This window comes from Staurois parvus, unplaced genomic scaffold (assembly GCF_062004578.1).
Source record: "Staurois parvus isolate SC_StPar_1 unplaced genomic scaffold, SC_StPar_1.0 ptg000168l, whole genome shotgun sequence".
NCBI lineage: Eukaryota > Metazoa > Chordata > Amphibia > Anura > Ranidae > Staurois > Staurois parvus.
In genome coordinates this window covers 2286647-2308062 of record NW_028317964.1, presented here as the reverse complement: position 1 = coordinate 2308062, position 21416 = coordinate 2286647, and the positions used below count along the sequence as shown (strand labels likewise).

Below are 21416 nucleotides of genomic sequence, written 5' to 3'. Positions count from 1 at the left end.
CAAGAATGTTCACCCCCGGTTCATATATGTGGCCGTGCGGGCCACGTTTTGTACAGGCACAAGAGCCCATTCATTTGAATGGACGGCCGTGACCATGACACGCAGGGAAGAAGTCCCTGCACTTATTTTGAATACGCAGCCCGCAAGGGAACCTCTGTTCTCAGTACGGTTGTGTTTTCCAGTGCGGGCGGCGAGCCATTAGAACTAATGGCACCCGCCTGCGGGTATGCATGTCTCTGTGTGGGTGGTGCGGCTGTACGGATTTTTGTTTGGATCCGCAGTGGCACTACCCGCATAGGGTAAATTGGGAGCAGCGGCTGTGTCGTTGCTACATCTCAATGGACACCTGCGCAGGCTAAACACGGTCCTCACATGGGAGTAAGCTTAAAGAATAGGTTCACCTTTAGTAACAGGTTACATCCATATATTTAGGGTGTAACATGTTACCAAATGAGCAGCCCCCCTCCCCCCCCCTCCAAGTGAAAGTGGGCCGGGAATCTTCTCTCCGCACCTGCTGTCACAATTTTCTTAAAAAAGCGGCCGTGAGGGGCTCCATCCACCTCGCTGCGACATTACTCTAAAACATATTTAAACAATATTTTTCCTCTGTAGCAAACCAGAAGTATTTCAGATTGTTGCTAATCCATCTTTATCTGAATGCTAGCATCTTGGTTAATTATTAGCTATTCCTGAATACACAAATGCTAACAGATAAATCAGATTGATTTGTCAGTATGTAAGAGAAGAATTATAATTTTTTATTGTGTATAAGTCCTGTGATCATGCAAACCACTGAAACTCTAACAGTCATTAGATCTCCAGTGTTTTGGTGCAAGGTTTCTGCCAAACATATAGCCTCAATTTTAACAATATAGCAACGGTTAAGCTTTTCAAAATCCAGAAGATTTTAGCACACAAAAGTAGTCATTCTTTAGTGTGCGAGTGAAGGCATGTACAGGATTTGTCTTTGAATATAAGGAGGGTAAAGAGCATGTAAAATCACAACAAATATGTCATGACAGCGATTACAAACTGGAAAATAGGGCTCTGATACAGAAATCACATACCGTATTTTTCGCTCCATAAAGACGCACTTTCCCCCCCCCCCAAAAAAATGGGGGGAAATGTCTGTGCGTCTTCAACTCCGTGGAAGTGGGAGCCTGTTGAATTCGGGTACCCGCCCCCCCCCCCCCCAAAAGATCCGAAGTCTCTGGCCATCTCCTGTACCGTGTCCGCAGTCTCTGGCCATCCCCTGTACCGTGTCCGCAGTCTCTGGCCATCCCCTGTACCGTGTCCGCAGTCTCTGGCCATCCCCTGTACGGTGTCCGCAGTCTCTGGTCATCCCCTGTACGGTGTCCGCAGTCTCTGGTCATCCCCTGTACGGTGTCCGCAGTCTCTGGTCATCCCCTGTACGGTGTCCGCAGTCTCTGGTCATCCCCTGTACGGTGTCCGCAGTCTCTGGTCATCCCCTGTACGGTGTCCGCAGTCTCTGGTCATCCCCTGTACGGTGTCCGCAGTCTCTGGTCATCCCCTGTACGGTGTCCGCAGTCTCTGGTCATCCCCTGTACGGTGTCCGCAGTCTCTGGTCATCCCCTGTACGGTGTCCGCAGTCTCTGGTCATCCCCTGTACGGTGTCCGCAGTCTCTGGTCATCCCCTGTACGGTGTCAGCAGTCTCTGGTCATCCCCTGTACGGTGTCCGCAGTCTCTGGTCATCCCCTCTACTGTGTCCGCAGTCTCTGGTCATCCCCTGTACTGTGTCCGCAGTCTCTGGTCATCCCCTGTACGGTGTCCGCAGTCTCTGGTCATCCCCTGTACGGTGTCCGCAGTCTCTGGTCATCCCCTGTACGGTGTCCGCAGTCTCTGGTCATCCCCTGTACGGTGTCCGCAGTCTCTGGTCATCCCCTGTACGGTGTCCGCAGTCTCTGGTCATCCCCTGTACGGTGTCCGCAGTCTCTGGTCATCCCCTGTACGGTGTCCGCAGTCTCTGGTCATCCCCTGTACGGTGTCCGCAGTCTCTGGTCATCCCCTGTACGGTGTCCGCAGTCTCTGGTCATCCCCTGTACGGTGTCCGCAGTCTCTGGTCATCCCCTGTACGGTGTCCGCAGTCTCTGGTCATCCCCTGTACGGTGTCAGCAGTCTCTGGTCATCCCCTGTACGGTGTCCGCAGTCTCTGGTCATCCCCTCTACTGTGTCCGCAGTCTCTGGTCATCCCCTGTACTGTGTCCGCAGTCTCTGGTCATCCCCTGTACGGTGTCCGCAGTCTCTGGTCATCCCCTGTACGGTGTCCGCAGTCTCTGGTCATCCCCTGTACGGTGTCCGCAGTCTCTGGTCATCCCCTGTACGGTGTCCGCAGTCTCTGGTCATCCCCTGTACGGTGTCCGCAGTCTCTGGTCATCCCCTGTACGGTGTCCGCAGTCTCTGGTCATCCCCTGTACGGTGTCCGCAGTCTCTGGTCATGTCCTGTACGGTGTCCGCAGTCTCTGGTCATGTCCTGTACGGTGTCCGCAGTCTCTGGTCATGTCCTGTACGGTGTCCGCAGTCTCTGGTCATGTCCTGTACGGTGTCCGCAGTCTCTGGTCATCCCCTGTACGGTGTCCGCAGTCTCTGGTCATCCCCTGTACGGTGTCCGCAGTCTCTGGTCATCCCCTGTACGGTGTCCGCAGTCTCTGGTCATCCCCTGTACGGTGTCCGCAGTCTCTGGTCATCCCCTGTACGGTGTCCGCAGTCTCTGGTCATCCCCTGTACGGTGTCCGCAGTCTCTGGTCATCCCCTGTACGGTGTCCGCAGTCTCTGGTCATCCCCTGTACGGTGTCCGCAGTCTCTGGTCATCCCCTGTACGGTGTCCGCAGTCTCTGGTCATCCCCTGTACGGTGTCCGCAGTCTCTGGTCATCCCCTGTACGGTGTCCGCAGTCTCTGGTCATCCCCTGTACGGTGTCCGCAGTCTCTGGTCATCCCCTGTACGGTGTCCGCAGTCTCTGGTCATCTCCTGTACTGTGTCCGCAGTCTCTGGTCATCTCCTGTACTGTGTCCGAAGTCTCTGGTCATCTCCTGTTCTATGTCTGCAGTCCATTGGTTCAGAATTTTTCTTCCCTTGTTTTCCTCCTCTAAAATCTAGGTGAGTCTTATGGAACAAAAAATACGGTAATATGATTTTACCAATAAAGAGACAAATGCCTAAAGATGATCATACTCCAGTAGAATTATGTGTGAAAATACTCATTTTAGGAATGTGTGTTCTATTTTCTAATAGTAATGGGATGAATCGGAAGATAATTTTAACAATGACAAGAAAAATGGGAGGATGAAAAAATGTTTTTGGTTTGTGGTTTTAGTGTGGGGGAAAAAAATTGCACTTATAGTAACTTGCATGTTCATCTTAAAAACAGAATTTGAACCACTGGCATAGAAAATTAATTAAATCTGCAATATATTGCATGGTAAAGTCACAACTCTCTAAATAACAATTTATGTTAAAATGGGAACACGGTCTGAATGTAGAATTAGATCTCAAGGATTGACACAATCTAGCGGGATATTCTTCTAGATCATATAGTAACACTCCTCTAATAGAAGCAAATTATAATGTTTTACTTGGATAGTACATGGTCCTGACAAGGTTGGCCTCTTACACCATGGGAGCCCCCCCATGTTTCAGGGGTTGCGGCCAAGAAGGCTTGTTCTTCTGTATTTGGTGGGAATGTCTAGAACCTGGAAGATGCTGGATCAGTGTCTATAGTTTCCTGTATTCCTTAACAGACACAAATCTTAAAAAAAAAAAACCCACAACAGACTCTACCTAGCCCACCCATTTTAAAGTATCCATGGCCTGTGAGCAGGCAGATTTGTTTTTCTTTTAGCAGCCCGTATTATGATAGCTAAGTTCTGGAAATCTCCCATTATACCATTTGATATGATTAAGACAAAACTCTCCTGGATAATGGTTAATGAGAAACTCTCGGCCATCCTCAATGATAAATTACCTTAGTTTGAAAAGATCTGGGAGCCCTGGGTCACCTATCTTTCCAGGAATACCTGTAAGCGTTCCTAGAACTTTGGTATTGAGCTCTTTAATCGCACAGAATACTCTTTACATTTTTTTCCCTCTTTTCTTTCACTTCTTATTTCTCTCGAATGTTCCATTTTGTAACCTGCTGTTATGCCATTGTGGAAATGGCCTGATAAGTTGGGGAAATGTAACTATCAAGGGCGTGTGGAGGCAACGCCTCTTTATATACCTTTTACTATTGAATATTACCGATGGATGACTATGTTTAACTCCAACTGTTTGGAATTGTTTTGTATGTATCCTTCAAATTCTGCCAATAAAAAGAAAAAAAAAAATCAATGGAAAGAAATTACATTTCTTTGGATTTCAAATAAAATTTGTTGAGTTTTAAATGCTCTGAGGAATTATTTTTCTTCTGAATATTTAAAATAAATTCTGCTGGAGAATGGCCGGCTTTTGGATTGTCAAATACAATGACGTAAGCAATTAGTTGGTAGGTATCCAAAGAATTTTAACAACACCACTTGTGGACTGATCTATCCAGTGCGATAACGTGGTCCCCTAAATTTCCAGGGTCCCCTGCTTTACTTACTAATCTTTCTGCTAGCCATGAGAAAGGATTAGATCTGTATGAAGGAAAAATCTTCAAATGGCTCTTAAGGCAAAGGCAGCCAATCAGAACCATCTCTGCAAACACTTCCAGTACTTAATGGCAACTAATAGTGAGGCAGCACTCTGACCAAAAATAGAGGTAAGTATATGGCAGCGGGTTTGGAAGGACATTTCTGTAATCATAAACTTGAGAGGAACAGCCATACCTGGATGGAACAGTGGACTTAAGCTGGCCATACATGGATTGAATTTTGGCCAATTCCAGCTGATCCGGCTGAATTTCAATCCAGGTATGGCTGTTCCTGTTCATGAGAAGTCAATCTATTAAATGACTGCTCATGAATTGGCTGGTTATGAAACTTTGCTTCAATCAGCGCATGCAGCAAATCAGCTGCAGCGCTTACCAGTGTATTTTGATGGCATATCAGATACAATGACAGCAGGGAGGATTCCCCCATCCAGCTCGACAAAATTAATTTGCAAAGTAATAGTGTTGTATCACAGTATATACAAACAGCTCTTCCCTAAAGAGATTTAACAGATACAAGTGTATAAAAGTCACCAACAGTGCAATGAGCAGTTTGGGACTACATGGGGCTCCTTCATCAAGGCATCTGTAACAAACAGTAGGGAAGAACCATCACTATTTAATAAAAACTAATCAATAAGACCTCATTGCACACTGGGTTTTTGCCCAGCTCCTTTGAACACCTTTTCCCCTGCCAGGAGAAAAGCAGTGTTAACGCCTAAATCTGTGGTTTGTAAACACATTTAGGCGCCTCAGATGTTTTGGCCTTCATTTATTTAGCTAGCCACAATATGAAATTTATTCTGGTCTCTGAAATAAATGAACACTCAAGCGCTAAAGGCACCTAGCAGTCAGGCACGTTTGGCATTTTTTAAGCCGAAACCCTCCTATCCTGAATGTGCAAGTGATTTTTTTTTTCCTGCCTCTAAACGCCTGTGTGTCTAAGGGAACACATAGGCTAATATGAAGCGGTGTTTAGAGGCAGGAGAAAAATGAAAAAAGTCCCTTAAAAGTGTCTGACACCCAGTGTGCATGAGACCTAAAGATAAGGTCTCACAAATTAGTTTCTCAGTTCTTGCCTAAAAAAGGTAAAAAATGTGTGAGAATGTAATGGGGTTATATAAAAACAGTCAGAATCCATCATCTTGTTTCTGAAAGCATGCCAAATAAATAATAGCATTTGGAGACCCTGGGATGTACCCTGCATTTAGCGTGTATGCAGGCTTCCCTAAAACATGTCGACCAAGTTGCTTCCCCACTAGTGACGCCTTAACATTGTGCCATCCTTGTATCGTTGGGGGGTCTGCATCTTGAGCTTTAGTCTTTCAAAGTAAACAATGCATTGTTGGTTTTGCCAGTACACCTTTCTGAACTTGCCTCTCTTGGGACTCTTTCTGTCTTTACATAAAATGAGTGTCCTCGATTTATTTTTTCAATATAGCATTGATCTTATTATACTGTATGATATGTTTTCTTGTAAAGATAACTTATGTGTTGTGAACACAAATCTTGTGTTTATGCTGACAAGTCATCACTTCATTGCTACTCCTGAATCCTCAGAGAACCTTATTGGCCTGTAATAGTTAGTGAAACTCTGCCCAAAAAATTTTAGGTTCCCTTACTCAATAGAAGCTCTAGTTCTCTCAAGCGGTCAGTAGAGAGGTACACAGTAAAAACACATCGAAATTCGCGGTTATGCTTCATGTTCCAATCTTACAAACACCACGAAGGTTAGGGGGTCTCTACCAGATTAAGACTAGTAATGCAAGATACTACCGTAATTGGAAAAACAATTCAGGAGCAGCACATTTTGCAATTAATCATGTTCATACTGAGAAGCACAATGGGATGATGGATTTTAGCATACATACAGGGGTGGTAAATGGGAACAATGGCTCTTATAGGAGAAAGGATGTATATTGCTGTTACATACTTCATATGGTTGTACATCGAGGAGCCTTGAATACTATCTTCTCACTGACATTTCCCATAAATGAGATGATCACTTGTGATGATAGCTACTATTTTCTATTTGGATATTATCCTTGGGTACACTCCTGTTACCTCCCTTACTCAAAACACATGCTGGTAGGTTAACTAGCTCCTGTCTAAATTGGCCCTAGTATACATATGTATGAATGTGAGCTAGGGACCTTAGATTGTAAGCCCCTGGAGGGTAGGGACTGATGTGAATGTAAAATATATTTAAAGTGCTGCATAAAAAGATGGCGCTATATAAGTACCTGTAACAAATAAATAATACACTAACATGTAATTGGCGTCAATGGATTGCATACAACTTCTTTAGGTTTCCTTTTTTTGTTCTGTATCGATTATATTTAGTTCTGACTCATAAGCACGACTCGTATTTAATAATCTTATGCAAGATTATTCTAGTGGACAGAACATGAGCAACATGTTATGACCCTTTCCATTTTCCCCTTTAGGTTCTGTCTCCACCAAACAATCTTTTTCAGTGAAATGGCTCTCCAATGTCTAGACTCAGGCAAATTAAACCTCACCATTTGAGGATTACACCTTCACACTGTACTGTGCTCATGTGCTTTTTGATATTGGATTGCATTAGCAGGGTCCTTGCCCTCAGCAGCCACCTGCAAACCTTGTGAATAAAACCTCCTGAGGTTAATACCCTTGCTCTGTAGTATGGTCATGTGCTTTTTTGACACTGGATTACATTAATAGGGTCCTTGCCCCCAGCAGCCACCTGTACACCTTGTGAGTCTACATTGTTCTTGTGTGCATGAAACCATCAGCCCTAAAAGATGCTGGCACCAAATGAAAAAGTAAGCTCAAATCCACATTTTACATAGACCCTGCAATGATGACCATTTTTTTCACAGATCTTACAGTGATGACAAACTGGACATGAAATATGGCATGTCACTAATTCTGTCACTGGAAGTGGAAAATAATCGTTTTGTGAATACTTGGAGACATGCGGTGATACAATATACAACACTGTAATCATTTTAGAGCAGCTGCTTCAATATCACTGGCTGTATCCCCATGCAATGTTTACATTTGTTTGGGTGGGAATTTGAGATCCATATGAGGTCATGGGCATTGGGAGGATTGATTTCTCTTGGTTAATTTGAAGTTTATGTGTACTGCTGAGAGGTGCTGAAATAAAAACCAAACCTTAATTCAGCATTTCCCACAAAATATTCAACCTCCCATTGTATACAGCCTATGACAATGTTTACAAAATCTTTGAAGACCCTTGCTGCAAGCAATTTCACAATTTGTAAATGATGTTCAAAATGCCACAACACTACTGGATGATACATCTCTATGTAAGTGATGACAGTGATTGGTGACATCACTCCAACCATGTAATCAGAATAGCAGGTGTCACATGTACCAGCTGGGATCTCAGTTACGCTGGATGTTTGCAAACCTACATGGATATTCAGCAGCAGCATTGACTGAAGAGAGCATTTCTTAAAAATGGAACTCCAGCAGATTAAAAAAATAAAACAAAAGTATACCTGAACTCAAAAAGTGAAAAAGGTACAAAAATATTTGTGAACATCTAAATATGGTAATTGTCCCTAAGCAGTAATGCAGAGCAGAGCCTAAAGCTGGCCATACTGTAGGTGGTTGGAATCTCGGCCAGTTGAGCAGAGACCACGCAATATTCAAACAATCTATGGGCAGGCTGATTGTACCAAAGTCGATCCATCTATAAACTTGGGTACAACCAGCCTGCCAGATTTATAGAATGCCATTATTGCCTGTGGCTATAGCCACTAGCAGTAATCATTGTGTTCTGCTGGCCAGGAAGGCTCCCTGTGCCCCGTCCTCTGACTGTGTTGATAGGGAAATTGAGAGTGAAAATCAATTCATCTATGGCAGTGGTTCTCAACCTTCCTAATGCCGTGACCCTTTAATACAGTTCCTCATGTTGTGGTGACCCCCAACCATAAAATTATTTACCCAGTAATTATAATTCATGAGTGTCGTTTTACCTGCAGTACTGCTGCTTTCAACACAGTAGCTGCTTTTAACAGAGTAGCTGCTTTCAAAACAGCAGCTGCTTTCTACACAGTAGCTGCTCTTTACACATCGGAAATATGTGTTTTCTGATGGTTTTAGGGGACCCCCTGTGAAAGGGTCGTTTGACCCCCAAAGGGGTCACAACCCACAGGTTGAGAACCACTGATCTATGGCTTATCGAACAGATCTATAGATAAAGTTTGAAATCCAAGGCCTCTGGTACAGGAGATTTAGAGTGAGATTTGATGTCACTACTGTGCTGCTCATTGTTCTCTTTGCTGGAGGCTCTGACATGTGGAAGCAAAACCATGCCTCTACCAAGATGGCCAACTACACAGAGGTAGCCCAAAGCAAAGCATGGTAAGTCAGTAATGGGGAAACGATTTGATGCAGTGAAACCACAGGCAACACTGGTCCTTCCAGAGTTCAGTATCTATTTAAGAACAGAATACCTATTTCTAAGGGCAAGAAGCATGGATTTATAGTTGCAACAAGTACTTGCTCCAGCATTAACACAAATAGTATGATGCAGACCTGGGACACAAATCCACTATGGCTAGGGGAACTTTCAATTCCCCCCCCCCCCATGTTCTCAAACTTTCTTGGCATCAATAAGAACTGGCGGTTTTAAACATGGTTATTCACCCATTACACTGCTGAAAAACTATCACTGGATTATGTTTGCAGCACATTTTCTATTTATGTTGTATATAAAACACTTCAAGAATATATATGTTTGGTTTGTGTGGATATTATTGGGATGAGAATGTATAACCCTTTTAGTATCGATCAGGTCTCTGAATGGTGGAGTGATTAAGCTGGTAGACCGTTTAATCCAATTGTACCATATTCCTTTGTGCCTTGTTAATACATAAAAAAAAGTGAAAAAATACAAAACAATGTCTATACACAACACTCTGAAATGCCTATACTAGTGTGCAATCTTTGAAGGCATTTTTAAGTGTTGATGGTGTAAATAAGCCCACAATGTCAGAAAACAATACACTGGAAATTGAAAAGGACAGCTAAATGTTTTATAATTCCAATGTGCTAATGAGCTTTTAAATTCTTACGCAATGCATCCACAAAGAAAAAGACAAAAAAGACAAAAAAAGTAAAAAAATAACTAAATGGAAAAAAATATGACTGAAAAGAAAAAGTTCACCTGTTCAGAGCAGACAATAGTCTAAATCCTGGCCGTTTCTCTTCACTCCAGGGAGCCTGCTGCCTTCAGAGACCAAAGTCAAGAAGGGGAAGAAGAAAGAATGTTTGATATCAGTTAAAATCCCAATAGAAAATACTGAACATTACGGTCGTATGTAGTTAGTGCTTTGCCAAAAGAAACAGCACTGTATAAGAGTTAATGAGCAGAGGATGGAAAATAAGATTTGAAAGAACAGAATGGAACCATAGTAAGTGGTGAAATTCTGCTCGTCAGAGAGGATTCTGGATAAGAGCAGCTGTCAGAATGCAAGACACTGCATATCTAACGCTGAGAGCCAGAAGAAAGGTAAGCAAAGTTTTACATTCAAATTAGTGTCAGCGAAGAAACTGAAGCCTATAATTAAAGATAGAAATTGTAGGCAAAATAGTCATTAAAGTTTCTTTTAAGTGATCATTAGCTTAAGAAAGCATTGTACGATTATTAACAAGAAGAGGCAGAATTACTAAAGAGTCTACGAAATCTGAGCCAACCACTAACACTTTATTTATTGGTGCAATGCGTTCTATCACAGGCAAGGAGATCAGCACTTGAATGGCATTGTAGGGTTTACCATTTAAGAAAGACAAAGCCAAGCAGTTTTTGTTGCACTGCCCAATCACTTCATTTTTTTTAATACTGTAATTAAAAAAAAGAAAGAAAAAAAAAAAAAAAGTTCATGGCATTCTGTTACAGGTCCATGAAGGCGTTATCAAACACAGCTGGTGGTCATTGTCATCTGTGCAATGTGGAGGGTAGAAAAAAAAAAAAAAGTCATCAGCAATTGCACAAGAATATTGGCAGTAAGTTGAAAATCCGAGCATTACTGCTTTTGGCTTCACACAGAAATTTTTTTTCTGGTTTTGGGAGTTTTTTTTTTTTTTGTTTGTTTCTGAAAGTTCTTTGGCAGGGACGCAGTTGCCAGTGGGAACAAATGACACCAGGGATCCAGAGCGTGGGACACAGAGCCCAGCTGCACTTTTAACCTCTCTCACTGGAAATTATTTTATTGAGCTCATTTACTTGCCAGGGACGCTGCTTTTTACCATGCCAAGTCAGGTCAGACTATAGATCACTTCTGCTACAGTGCAATCTCTAGATTCACATATGAATGATAATGCCCTTTGGTACACAGGAGGATGAACATTATGTAAATAAACTATATCAATGTCTCTGGTCTGTAGATCAGAGATTGAAAACAGAAAATATATATATTTTTTTTTTACAAAAGATGTCTGAAAAACTGTTCATAAACTAGACACCCCAGCATATTTGGTTAACTGTTAAAGAACTACGTATGGTCTCTCTGTATTTGGATGCCTAAATTACTAAAAAAAAAAAGGTTAAGGTCCAAGAAATGCTAATAAGGTAGGACATATATTGGTTACTTTTATCAATGCAGAGGGCCAATAGCTAAAAGCAAAAACATACTGCAAAACAGCCCTTTTTAACGTACCTTTCTGAAATATATTGACTTTCCACAGGCCAGACTATGTCCTTCTCAGTTCCCTGCAATCAGCTGGGTGCCAAGGCCTTGACATATGCTCTTGTTCCACTATAGTCCCCCATTCAAACAATGGGCCACACATTTGAGATGTTCACACATTTGAGACGTTCACCTCCAGCCAAGGTCTATTGCCATGACCGCACACTACTCGCTCACAACCAAAACCATGGCACACATGCAATCACTGCAGTCAACCTTGGCTGGAGTTGCACGTCTTCAGTGTGTGGCCTGTTATGTGAATGGTATGCTATGGTGCTGCTCAATAAAATGTAAAATTTCATTTTGAAAGCTGTGTATTTAAAAAATTGCCAACCACTTCAATATTGAATCCCACATTTACTTTCTACATTACATTAACAAATCATTTGTCATCTGTGCCTATGATGGTGCCTACAAGCCTGACAACAAAATGTTAGCACATGGCCTGTTGTCCAAGTATGCCTAAAAGATCTTTCTAATTACATCCATGCCATAGAAATACTTCCACAGCCAAGAAAAGTGAAAAACAGCCTGCAGAGTACAGGCAAATGGCTGAGAACACTGAAAACCAGACAAAAAACAGTGATGAATAAAGCACTTTATGTCATCACTGTGGATAAGAGAAAGACATGGGGATGCAGACCAGCTCCAGATTTTTTTTCCCCCTCTCAGACAAGGCATAACTTTCAGGAACTGTACCCAGTGACCCCATTTTGTTTGTCTGTTACTAAAAGTCAACTGTAAGCTGCCAAAACCAAACCACAATCACCTCTCTGGTATACATCAGCACATACAGTGTCCTTTTCCAAGTGTACAGAACAGTTTTGATTTACTATGAATAAAACCAGAACCTCAGCCAAAGTCAATGCATTTTTCACCTAAGTCTACACAGACTAGAACTACACTTCAATAAAACACACTCAACATCTGGATACAAAGGACAACACAATCTTCGAACACAAGTCTAGCCACAGAGTATGTATGTAAGAAGCTTCAGCTATAGCCATTTAACACCGTCAGGACGACGGAATGCAAGCTTTAATGCTGAGCCAAGAATAGAAATGGAGAGGAAAATGGTTAGTGCTGAAGATGTGAACATAGAAATGGGTGTACAGAAACAAATTACAATAGTTACAATTCTGCATATTCATAATTACAACCATGTTAAGAACAAAAATGATATGTCAAATATCCCCAACAGATAGAAATGCTAAGAAGAACTGTGGAATTCATGCACACTTCAATGTGCAGATCCCTATAAACCAGTGTTTCTCAACTCCAGTCCTCATGGACCCCCAACAGGTCATGTTTTCAGGATTTCCATTATTTTGCACAGGTGATTTGATCAGTTTCACTGCCTTAGTAATTACCACAGCTGTTTCATCTGAGGGAAATCCTGAAAACATGACCTGTTGGGGGTCCATGAGGACTGGAGTTGAGAAACACTGCTATAAACCAATGTTGTAAGTAAAGTTGTAGAAATGTTTTAATAAGTTGCACAAAATGTGGTGGAGATAAAGTAAGCTCTCACATAGCGGCACACACTAGCTCCATGTAAGCTGTCAAAAATTTCCTTATAGTCAACAAATATAAATTTGCCCTAGCAAGTCCATACATTTTTGTAAGATATTTAAAACGAAGCTCTAACATGAATAATGGTAATGTCATCTAATATTGAAGGAATGTGAAAGGAGTTGAGGAACTGTGAAAGCAAGCGCATGTATTAATACTGTCAAAGCCAGGCGCCAATCCTTTTCTTCACAAGAGTTCAAAACAGCTATAATTTCATTTTATTCTGACGGTGCTCTGTAATAATCAAGGTCTGGTTTAGCTTCCTGGATTTTGTCTTCTTCTTTAGATGAAGGACTGCTTAAGATTTACTTTAACTGTTCCATCCAGCCAATTTCTTTGTCCATCGCAACTAAAAAACATATCTGATTAAGTAGGTTTGCGCTTTTTGAAAACAAGCGGTTTTATTTTGTGAACAATACTGTACATAGGGCCTGGAATCCTGTCCAAGTTAGCAGAAAGCCCTGCCCATTCCTGGCATTAAAGAGGAACTAAACTCTCCTGTGTGCTACAACCATAGAAGCTGCCATCTTAGTCTGTTTGAACTGCAGCTGCCATGGTGCTGCACGCTGATCAGTTATGACACCAGCCATTTGATGGTTTGACAGTTTAGTTAAGAGCACAAGGACCGGTGACCTTTACCATTCACGGCATGCCTTAAATGTAACTATTTTGGGCACTGTTAAATTGAAGGATTAGTTGAAGGACAGTGGTTGGGCCTACAAAGGAACTATCAAATGCATACGCTCCTACTTAAGGTTTAGAATCTGATATAAAATAAGAAGCAGGGTTGTGTACAGCTTTGTGTACAGCGTGGACTTCTACAGACTCTACAAGACAAAAGAAAGGTTATAAACTACGACAATTACTTTTGGGCACCATAGAAGTTTGTAGGCTATACAATTTTTAGACCACAAATGATTTAAACTAAAGTAAATCTGCCAGTATTTTCTTTTTTAAGGCTGTGTTTAGGTGGACAATGCTTGAAGAACATCCAGGGCTCATGTTTCAGGGTGGCAATGGGGTGGTTTGACTTTGTTACTTAGGGTTCAACTTTCCTGAAGAAAGTCCACCAACAAAGTTGCTCTCATTAGATAGGGTACAGGACAAATCTGCTACAAGGTGGTAAGAGAGGCACACATCCAGATCAAAGAACTCAGTCACAATAATGGACATTCAGTTACGCCTGATTGACTTTATCCTGAAAGTGATCTGCAGTCCTGTACAGAAAACATGAGATTTTAATCAACTCCCTTGGACCCCCATGATGCTACAGTAATTAAAAATTAAAAGCGGAGAAGAACCTAAAGCCCAGCAGAAACTATATGACTTCGTTAACATATTATCACAAATTATCTATGGTGCATTCTACAAGCTTTTGTTGACACCAAAGGGGCAAATAATGACTTATCTGGCAGCACGAAATGTACTCAAGCAGTAATAGGATTCTGCAGCTGGTGAAGTTAAATTGGACAACTGAACCAATGCCAGTCTATGACAAGCTGTTTCTTAAACTGATGTCCTGAAATCTAAGCTTTGGCAAATTTCACACAGCATGCAAGAAGGACAGGTTTCCTATTTCAGGTGCTGACGTAATATCAGACTGGATGTCTGCCTTTCAGTTAATCACTAGTTTTTATACTGTGAACACAATAAAGGGGATATAAGATAGGAGAATACACCAGCCACTAATCCGTTATTTACCTATAAAACAACTAGCTACAACTCTCCAGAGCTTTTGAAATATGCGTTTTAGAAGTACCAGCCAATTGTATAAAGACATCCATTTCCTAAACAGGACAAGAGCAATGCGTATCTGTCTGATCTGACTATTGCAAATTGGATAGGACATTTTGTTCACATTATGAAATTAATTTAATGGAGCAAACAGCACTGATATATAGAAACAGGTAGTATGTAGATATCAGATTATACTTGTGTGAGTAAAGAAAACTGCACACAGCATTCGAGATAATTGGTTTCAATAAGAGTGCATAATGCAGGCCATAGACAATGTGATTTTATTTCCTGCAACCAAAGATAACTGTTCTATATCCCCCATCAACAAAGTCAGTGGTGATGGGGAATTCCTCCCGCAGGATTAGTACTTGCTTCCAGAGGGTCGCAGGGATCCGTCCCTGCCGGGAGAACACAGTGATTATTGATAGCGGCTATAGCCACTGGCAGTAATCACACGGAAAAATCAGACGTGCAGGTTGTACCCAAGTTGTACAATAAATTGGGTACAATCAGCCTGCCCATAGATGGTTCAAATTGCGGCTGAGATTCGAACCATCTATGGCAAGCTTAACCACGTGCCCTCCAGAGGGTTTACCCCCCCAGACCAGGCCATTTTGTGCGATATGGCACTGTGTTACTTTAACTGACAATTGCGCAGTCATGCAATGCTGTACATATATGAAATTTATGTCCTTTTTTTCCCACAAAGCTTTCTTTTGGTGGTATTTGATCACATCTGCGGTTTTTATTTTTTGCACTATAAACAAAGACTGATAATTTTGAAAAATAACAAACAATGCTTGTTTACTTATTGCTATAAAACATATCCAGCAAAGAAATGTAAAAAAATCTAATATCTTCATAAATTTAGGCCAAAATGTATTCTGCTACATGTCTTTGCTAAAAATATCCCAATACAAGGACATTAATTGGTTTACGTGAAAGCTATAGAGTCTACAAATGGTGGTATATATACTGGAATTTTTATTTTTAATATACTAGTAATGGTGGTGATCAGCGACTTATAGCGGGACTATGGCGGGCATTTTGACACTAGGTGGGAACTGACTGCCACGGATATCCCAATGACACTAATACAGTGATCTGTGCTAATAAAATGCACCGACACTGTACTAATGACACTGGGCTGGAAGGGGTTAACATCTGGGGTGATCAAAAGGTTAAAAGTATGCTGTGTGCTGTTTTACATAAAGCGCTGTGTGTGTTTTACTAGGGAAACACGCTGCTGTGTATTTCTCTGCTGTGCAGAGAAATACACAGCAGCATGTTATTGCTGGCACGAGAGAGACCCGAGTTGTTTACACACAGGTCTCTCCTGTCAATGTTACTCAGTGATCACCAGGTGCCAGCGGGGAATCTTCAACCGGGACCCGGTGATTGACATCTGTAGCCGCCAATGGTGGGGCAGGTAGGCGCTGCGCGCGCCCATAACCAAGAAATGCAAATCACGGATTTACACACGCGTGCCCTGTACCAGTTCTTCTGCTATAGGGTGGAGGGGAAGCAGTTTACATGATACTAAAGACACACATTGTTTAATTTACTTTGTCCCTTCTATTTCTGTACATGTATATTTGTAATAAAAAAAACACCCATCTAAGCACCTTTTTCCTAATTGACATACAGGTGTCACATGACCCAGCTCTTTCCAAACCTGTCTGTAGTGAAACACTAGCAGGAGGAGCTTCATGTCCTCTGCTGCTGGTCACATGTTCAAAAAAAAATAAATAAAAAGCAGCCTTTAGAATACAGAGTAAAAATAAAAATCAATAAAACGGTTTTAAATTGTCATACAAATATATATTTGAAATCAAATCTTTATTAGTTTTTTGGCAATGATATGGTGTGGGTGGATTTCTACCAGTCACAGGCTGCGTCAACCCTCTCCAACCTGTGTTTTAGAATAACAAAGAGGTGAAGCCTCCATCAATGTACATGTAATATCACACCCCCATAGTGTTTAGCTGGTTAGTGGGCATGGAGGAAGAGAGAAAGAGTGGACTGTCATTTACCACTGTGCATACGTCCACGTTTGACTCAGTCACATGGACTGCTCAGATGTGATAGGGAGGAAATGCTCAGCAGAGAAACTTACTGAAAACGGAGCATGTGCAGAACTGTCAACACTGCTCTGCAAAATCCCTAGCTGAATTGGGGACCTGGACAGAAGGCGGAGATAGAGAACAGCAGGATCAACCAGGTTTTTTGCAGAATACAAAAAAGAATCTCATAGTGACCGATTATAAACAGCATGTAATACAGCATTTATGGATAGTTTTTATGATGTGGGTTTAGTGACACTTTTAGTGGTGTTTGAGGTCTATTGTGCTGCCCCTAACAATGTCTAGGTGGAAAAGTACATGCATGGTCTTGCTGTGGAAACTTGGTTTAAATTACAGCTATAGTCATGTGAACAGATTGGTAGTCAGCTGCTAAATAGTTATAGTAGATACTTTTTTAAATTCGTGTTTATTAAGCAATGCTCTTTTGAAAGTCGCATGTGTGTTGAAGTAGAGAAAGGCTACTGAAAAAAAAATCTGTTTTATGTGATGAATAACTAAAATAACTGAAGGAAGGTTAAGGCCAAAGTCTGGGCATGATTTTTATTGCATGGTTAAATTTGACTGGCTTGGGCCAATGTAAATATATGCATATGTTATATCTGAAGGACTGCTGAGGAAACTGCAAATCACTATTTTTTATCATACAGCACTACAAAGAGCTTGCATTGTTTGCATGTTGTATCCGATATTACGCAATTGACATATCTCTTTGAAACAAACAAATACAAGGATACCCCATGATTAATATGCAAGCAGGAAGCCATCTGGCACAGCAAGATTACAGCTATCACTCTGGTCACACAGTGGCTACGAAGAAGGCACATTTGCCTTGCAGCCTTAGGATTGTTGGGCCAAATCCCAAGCATGGCACTATGTGCATTGAATTTGCATGTTCTCTATGTTCCTTTGTGGGCTTCCTCCCACTCTCTAGACATGCTGGTAGGGTAACTGTCTCCTGTCTAAATCGGCCCTCTTATGTGTAATTATGATTGTGAAGTTAGATTGAAAGCTCCTTGAGTGCCAGGACTGAAGTGTGTATATATGTATGTATGAAAAGTTCTACATAAAATGTTGGAACTATATAAATAATAATGAGTGTCAACTACTACAGAGGTCTGCAGCTTCCCCAGCAGTCCCTCAGGTATGAGATATGCATACCTACGTTGGCCCAAGCTGGACCAATGTAACAATGCAATAAAATTCATACCTAGACTTCAGCTTTAAATCAAGTTCCGAGAGTCATCAAATATAGGCAATCTGGAATAGAAAAAACATTATGTTGGCATAACTGAATTGGACATCTGCTTACCTTCTCCAGTTATTATCTGGCGGTGGGGAGAGATAAACAGGTCCATAGGGAGAGCTGTCACAGTGATTCACAGTTAAGGAAAAAGTCAGCAGAGTACATAGCGACAACATAGCATAGTAAAAGAACAGACCGTTTTATGGTTTGGGTGGCATCCTGAACCAGGCCTCAGACATTATCCAGGCTTTTACGAATAAACAACAAAAAAGAGTCTGAGGGCACTGGAGCCTGGAACAGGAATCCTCAGCATTTCTCAGTGGGAGCTAATCTTCAATTACTATGTAACTAAATCAGGGCAAGGCACCAAAGCAGAACAAAAGCTAGAATTATAGTGATTTGATAAGTATAAATGGAGAGTCCAGAATGATTTTCAGTAATTAGGCCAAACAATACACATGTCACTTAAAATTTAACTCGTGAACACTCAGAAATCCGTGAACACTTCCAGTCTCCTCTGCAATAGCTGCAGCACTGCCAGCCTTATCATGTGTAACAGATATTTACAAACTACGTTTCCCATCTCTGGACATCTGGCGCCATGTGACCTACTTAATAAGACTATAACCTTGTAACATTAGAGCCAGGGAAGTGGGAAAGACCTTGTGCAGTATGTTTATCATTGCCAGCATTCAGAGGAACCTGTCTTTGCAATAAGTGCTCACGGTGGCCTGGTAGCAAGACACCAAAACCACTTGCCAGATGAAAAGTGTCTATGTCACCAAAAGGAAAATATTTGAATATTTAAGTGGAACTTTATGCTCTCAATCCACATTGACAGACAGCCACATTTTTTTTAATACTACTAGCATTAGTAAATAGATAGGAACGTATTTCATATTTACTTATTTGAAACCTTTTTTTTTCTTTACATTTCTTCAGTTACTATATTTCCTGGTTTCCAGGAAATATAGTAGGCACATGTCATAAATTTCAGGAATCGTCAGGGGGGAGGAGGGGTTTTCTCAGCAAAGCACACCCTCCTACCTGAGCTAAGGGCAGACAGATTTCAGGAAGTAAATGCTACATGGATCATCTGCCCTTACTTAAGATGGCCATAACTAGAAATGCTGGGGGATGTCTTTCAAAGTAATTTCTCAAAAAAATTCAAGGAAGCATGGATGGAGGTGTGGGTTTGCATTGAATAATAAAAAAGAATTAAATTGTGTTTTTGGTTTGTGGTGCTCAGATGCAGTGTAGTTCCGCTTTAAAACCATAGACTAGGGGTGTCCAACCTGTAGCCCAAGACAGCTATGAATGCGGCCCAACACAAAATAGTAAACATGCTCAAAAATGTTGATTTATTTTGGAAATGTTTGTAAAAATGCATTTACACTTAACGAACACATGTGACCAAAGAAAATTTTGACAGTGTCTCTCTACTGAAATAATTTTATGTTGCCCTCTTACTTTTATAATGAAAAATATTACAAAATAAACTACGGTTTTATTACTCCGATAGGGACAATATCTATATCAGTGATAGTTAACCTGATCAATGATCTGCCCAAATTTTTCTGCTCATCAGCTATCATTGTTAGTGCATTTAAAGTGTGTCCCAAGACAATTCCTCTTCTTCCAATGTGGTCCATAAGGGTCACAAAGTTGGACATCCCTGCCATAGACCATTAAAATTGTACGGGCAGAATTGTTAGAAAGCCTTTCGAGCAGACCACACTCCAGTATACACTAAAGTTGGCCATACACACATTTTTTTTTCTTTCAGCCTGTAACAGAATCTACACATGTGGATATTGTATTTTAACAAACGACCCCACCGGCTTTTAAAATGCCCATACAATGGCTGCATGTGACTGGATGCAGCCATTGTTCAGCCCACAAGCTCCTTTGGCTTTTTATTTAGAAGATTTTGGACAGGAGGGTGGGGAGAGGGCCACCCACAGATCAAATGTTGTCCCATTCATTCATACAAATGAATGGCCAAAAGTAAACCATACGGTGGAATTATTTTTTTTGCAAAAACAGGTGTCTCTCTGTAATGATTTCTGTATAAGGTGTACAGGAGCATGGTCAAACACCTGCTATCACCCCACCCAGGCAAAGAAACAGCACAAAACGCCTTCACAAATACTTTCACCAAACATTATTGAAAGACAAGGTATGTGCCTGCACGGTAGAATGGAGGACAGGTACTAAGGTGAAAAGCACAATGATAAAAGCCATGCAGACATTCAGTGAGATATTACCTCCATAATCAGATGTGATTCACACCACCAATGCCAATATAAGAGAATATTTGGCACTACTAATCAAAAGTAATCCCTTGATAACAAGCAAACAGCTTAGAACAAATATAATAAGAACATGTGAAGTGTACCTAAATCGAAGAACAAAAATTTGCAGCCAGCACATCAACGGTCTGGTAGGTTGCAATAAATACAATTTTATTTTTACAACCCCAATTCCAAAAAAAGTTGGGATGCTGTGTAAAATCTACATCAAAACAGAATGATTTACAAATCCTGTAAACACATTTTAGTCACAATACAAAACATATCAAATATTTAAATTGAGAAAATGTACCATTTTAAGTAAAAAATAAGGTAATTTGGAAATCAATGGCAGCAACACGACTTTTTTTTTTTTTTTTTTTTTTAAGGGTTGAGGGTTTTAAGATATACTTTAAAGAGATCCTGTAGGTCCCCGCAATAGGAGACGTTGAGGGGAATATACTAAGACTGAAGCAGAGAGAACTTGGAGCAGTTATGCATGGCAACCAATCAGCTTCTAGATATAATTTTCAATGCTTATAATCTAACTCTGGGAAATTGAAAAAGTCATCTCTTGTAGTAAGGCTGGCCCGCACTCCACATGGTTAATTGCTTGTTAAAGTAGATTTACTTACCCAATCCTCCACGCTGATAAACCAGTCCCCACAGCATCTGCTCCCCCCATTCTCCAGGAGTCCAAGGTCCTTCATATTCATCAAGATCAATGCAGGATCCATAGCCCTGTACTGAATGGGATGATACCAAGGAACAGCCCATCACCAGAATAAAGGGGAACAGGAATAAGTAAAAGTGCTTTTACCCCCCTCTAGACTATACATGCAATTAACTCTTGCAGTGAGGACACGGAAAATGCATGGGATAATTTAAGTTTCCTGAAGATGGGCTTTAACTGAACAAACTGAAGTTAGAAGTTGATTGGGTACTATGCACAGCTGCTCCAGATTCTGTCTGCTCCAGTTTTAATAAATTCCCCTGCCAACCCCACTGAATATGCACCTTGCCAGCAGCCCTGTTCAGGGCTGCAATCTTGAAAAGGCTCTTTTTTAGTCAACACTTCTAAAAGTGAAGAAAGCATGTACCCCCTCCTCTGAACGGATATCCTCCCTTGATCCCTTA

The 21416-nt window shown here is 41.3% G+C and overlaps 1 protein-coding gene across 2 annotated transcripts in view; it reads right to left on the bottom strand.

Moving 5' to 3' along the window:
- Positions 1–21416, bottom strand: part of LOC149462779 (CREB-regulated transcription coactivator 3-like) — a 191787-nt gene that overhangs the window by 69150 nt on the left and 101221 nt on the right. The window contains exons 4-5 of one of the 2 annotated variants that reach the window (XM_089676403.1): positions 18055–18116; positions 9831–9893 (exon numbers count right to left, since the gene is read on the bottom strand). In XM_089676403.1, coding sequence (XP_089532529.1) covers positions 9831–9893; positions 18055–18116 — 125 coding nt within the window. The remainder of the gene's footprint in view (positions 1–9830; positions 9894–18054; positions 18117–21416) is intronic. The other variant, XM_089676404.1, reaches the window with a different exon arrangement.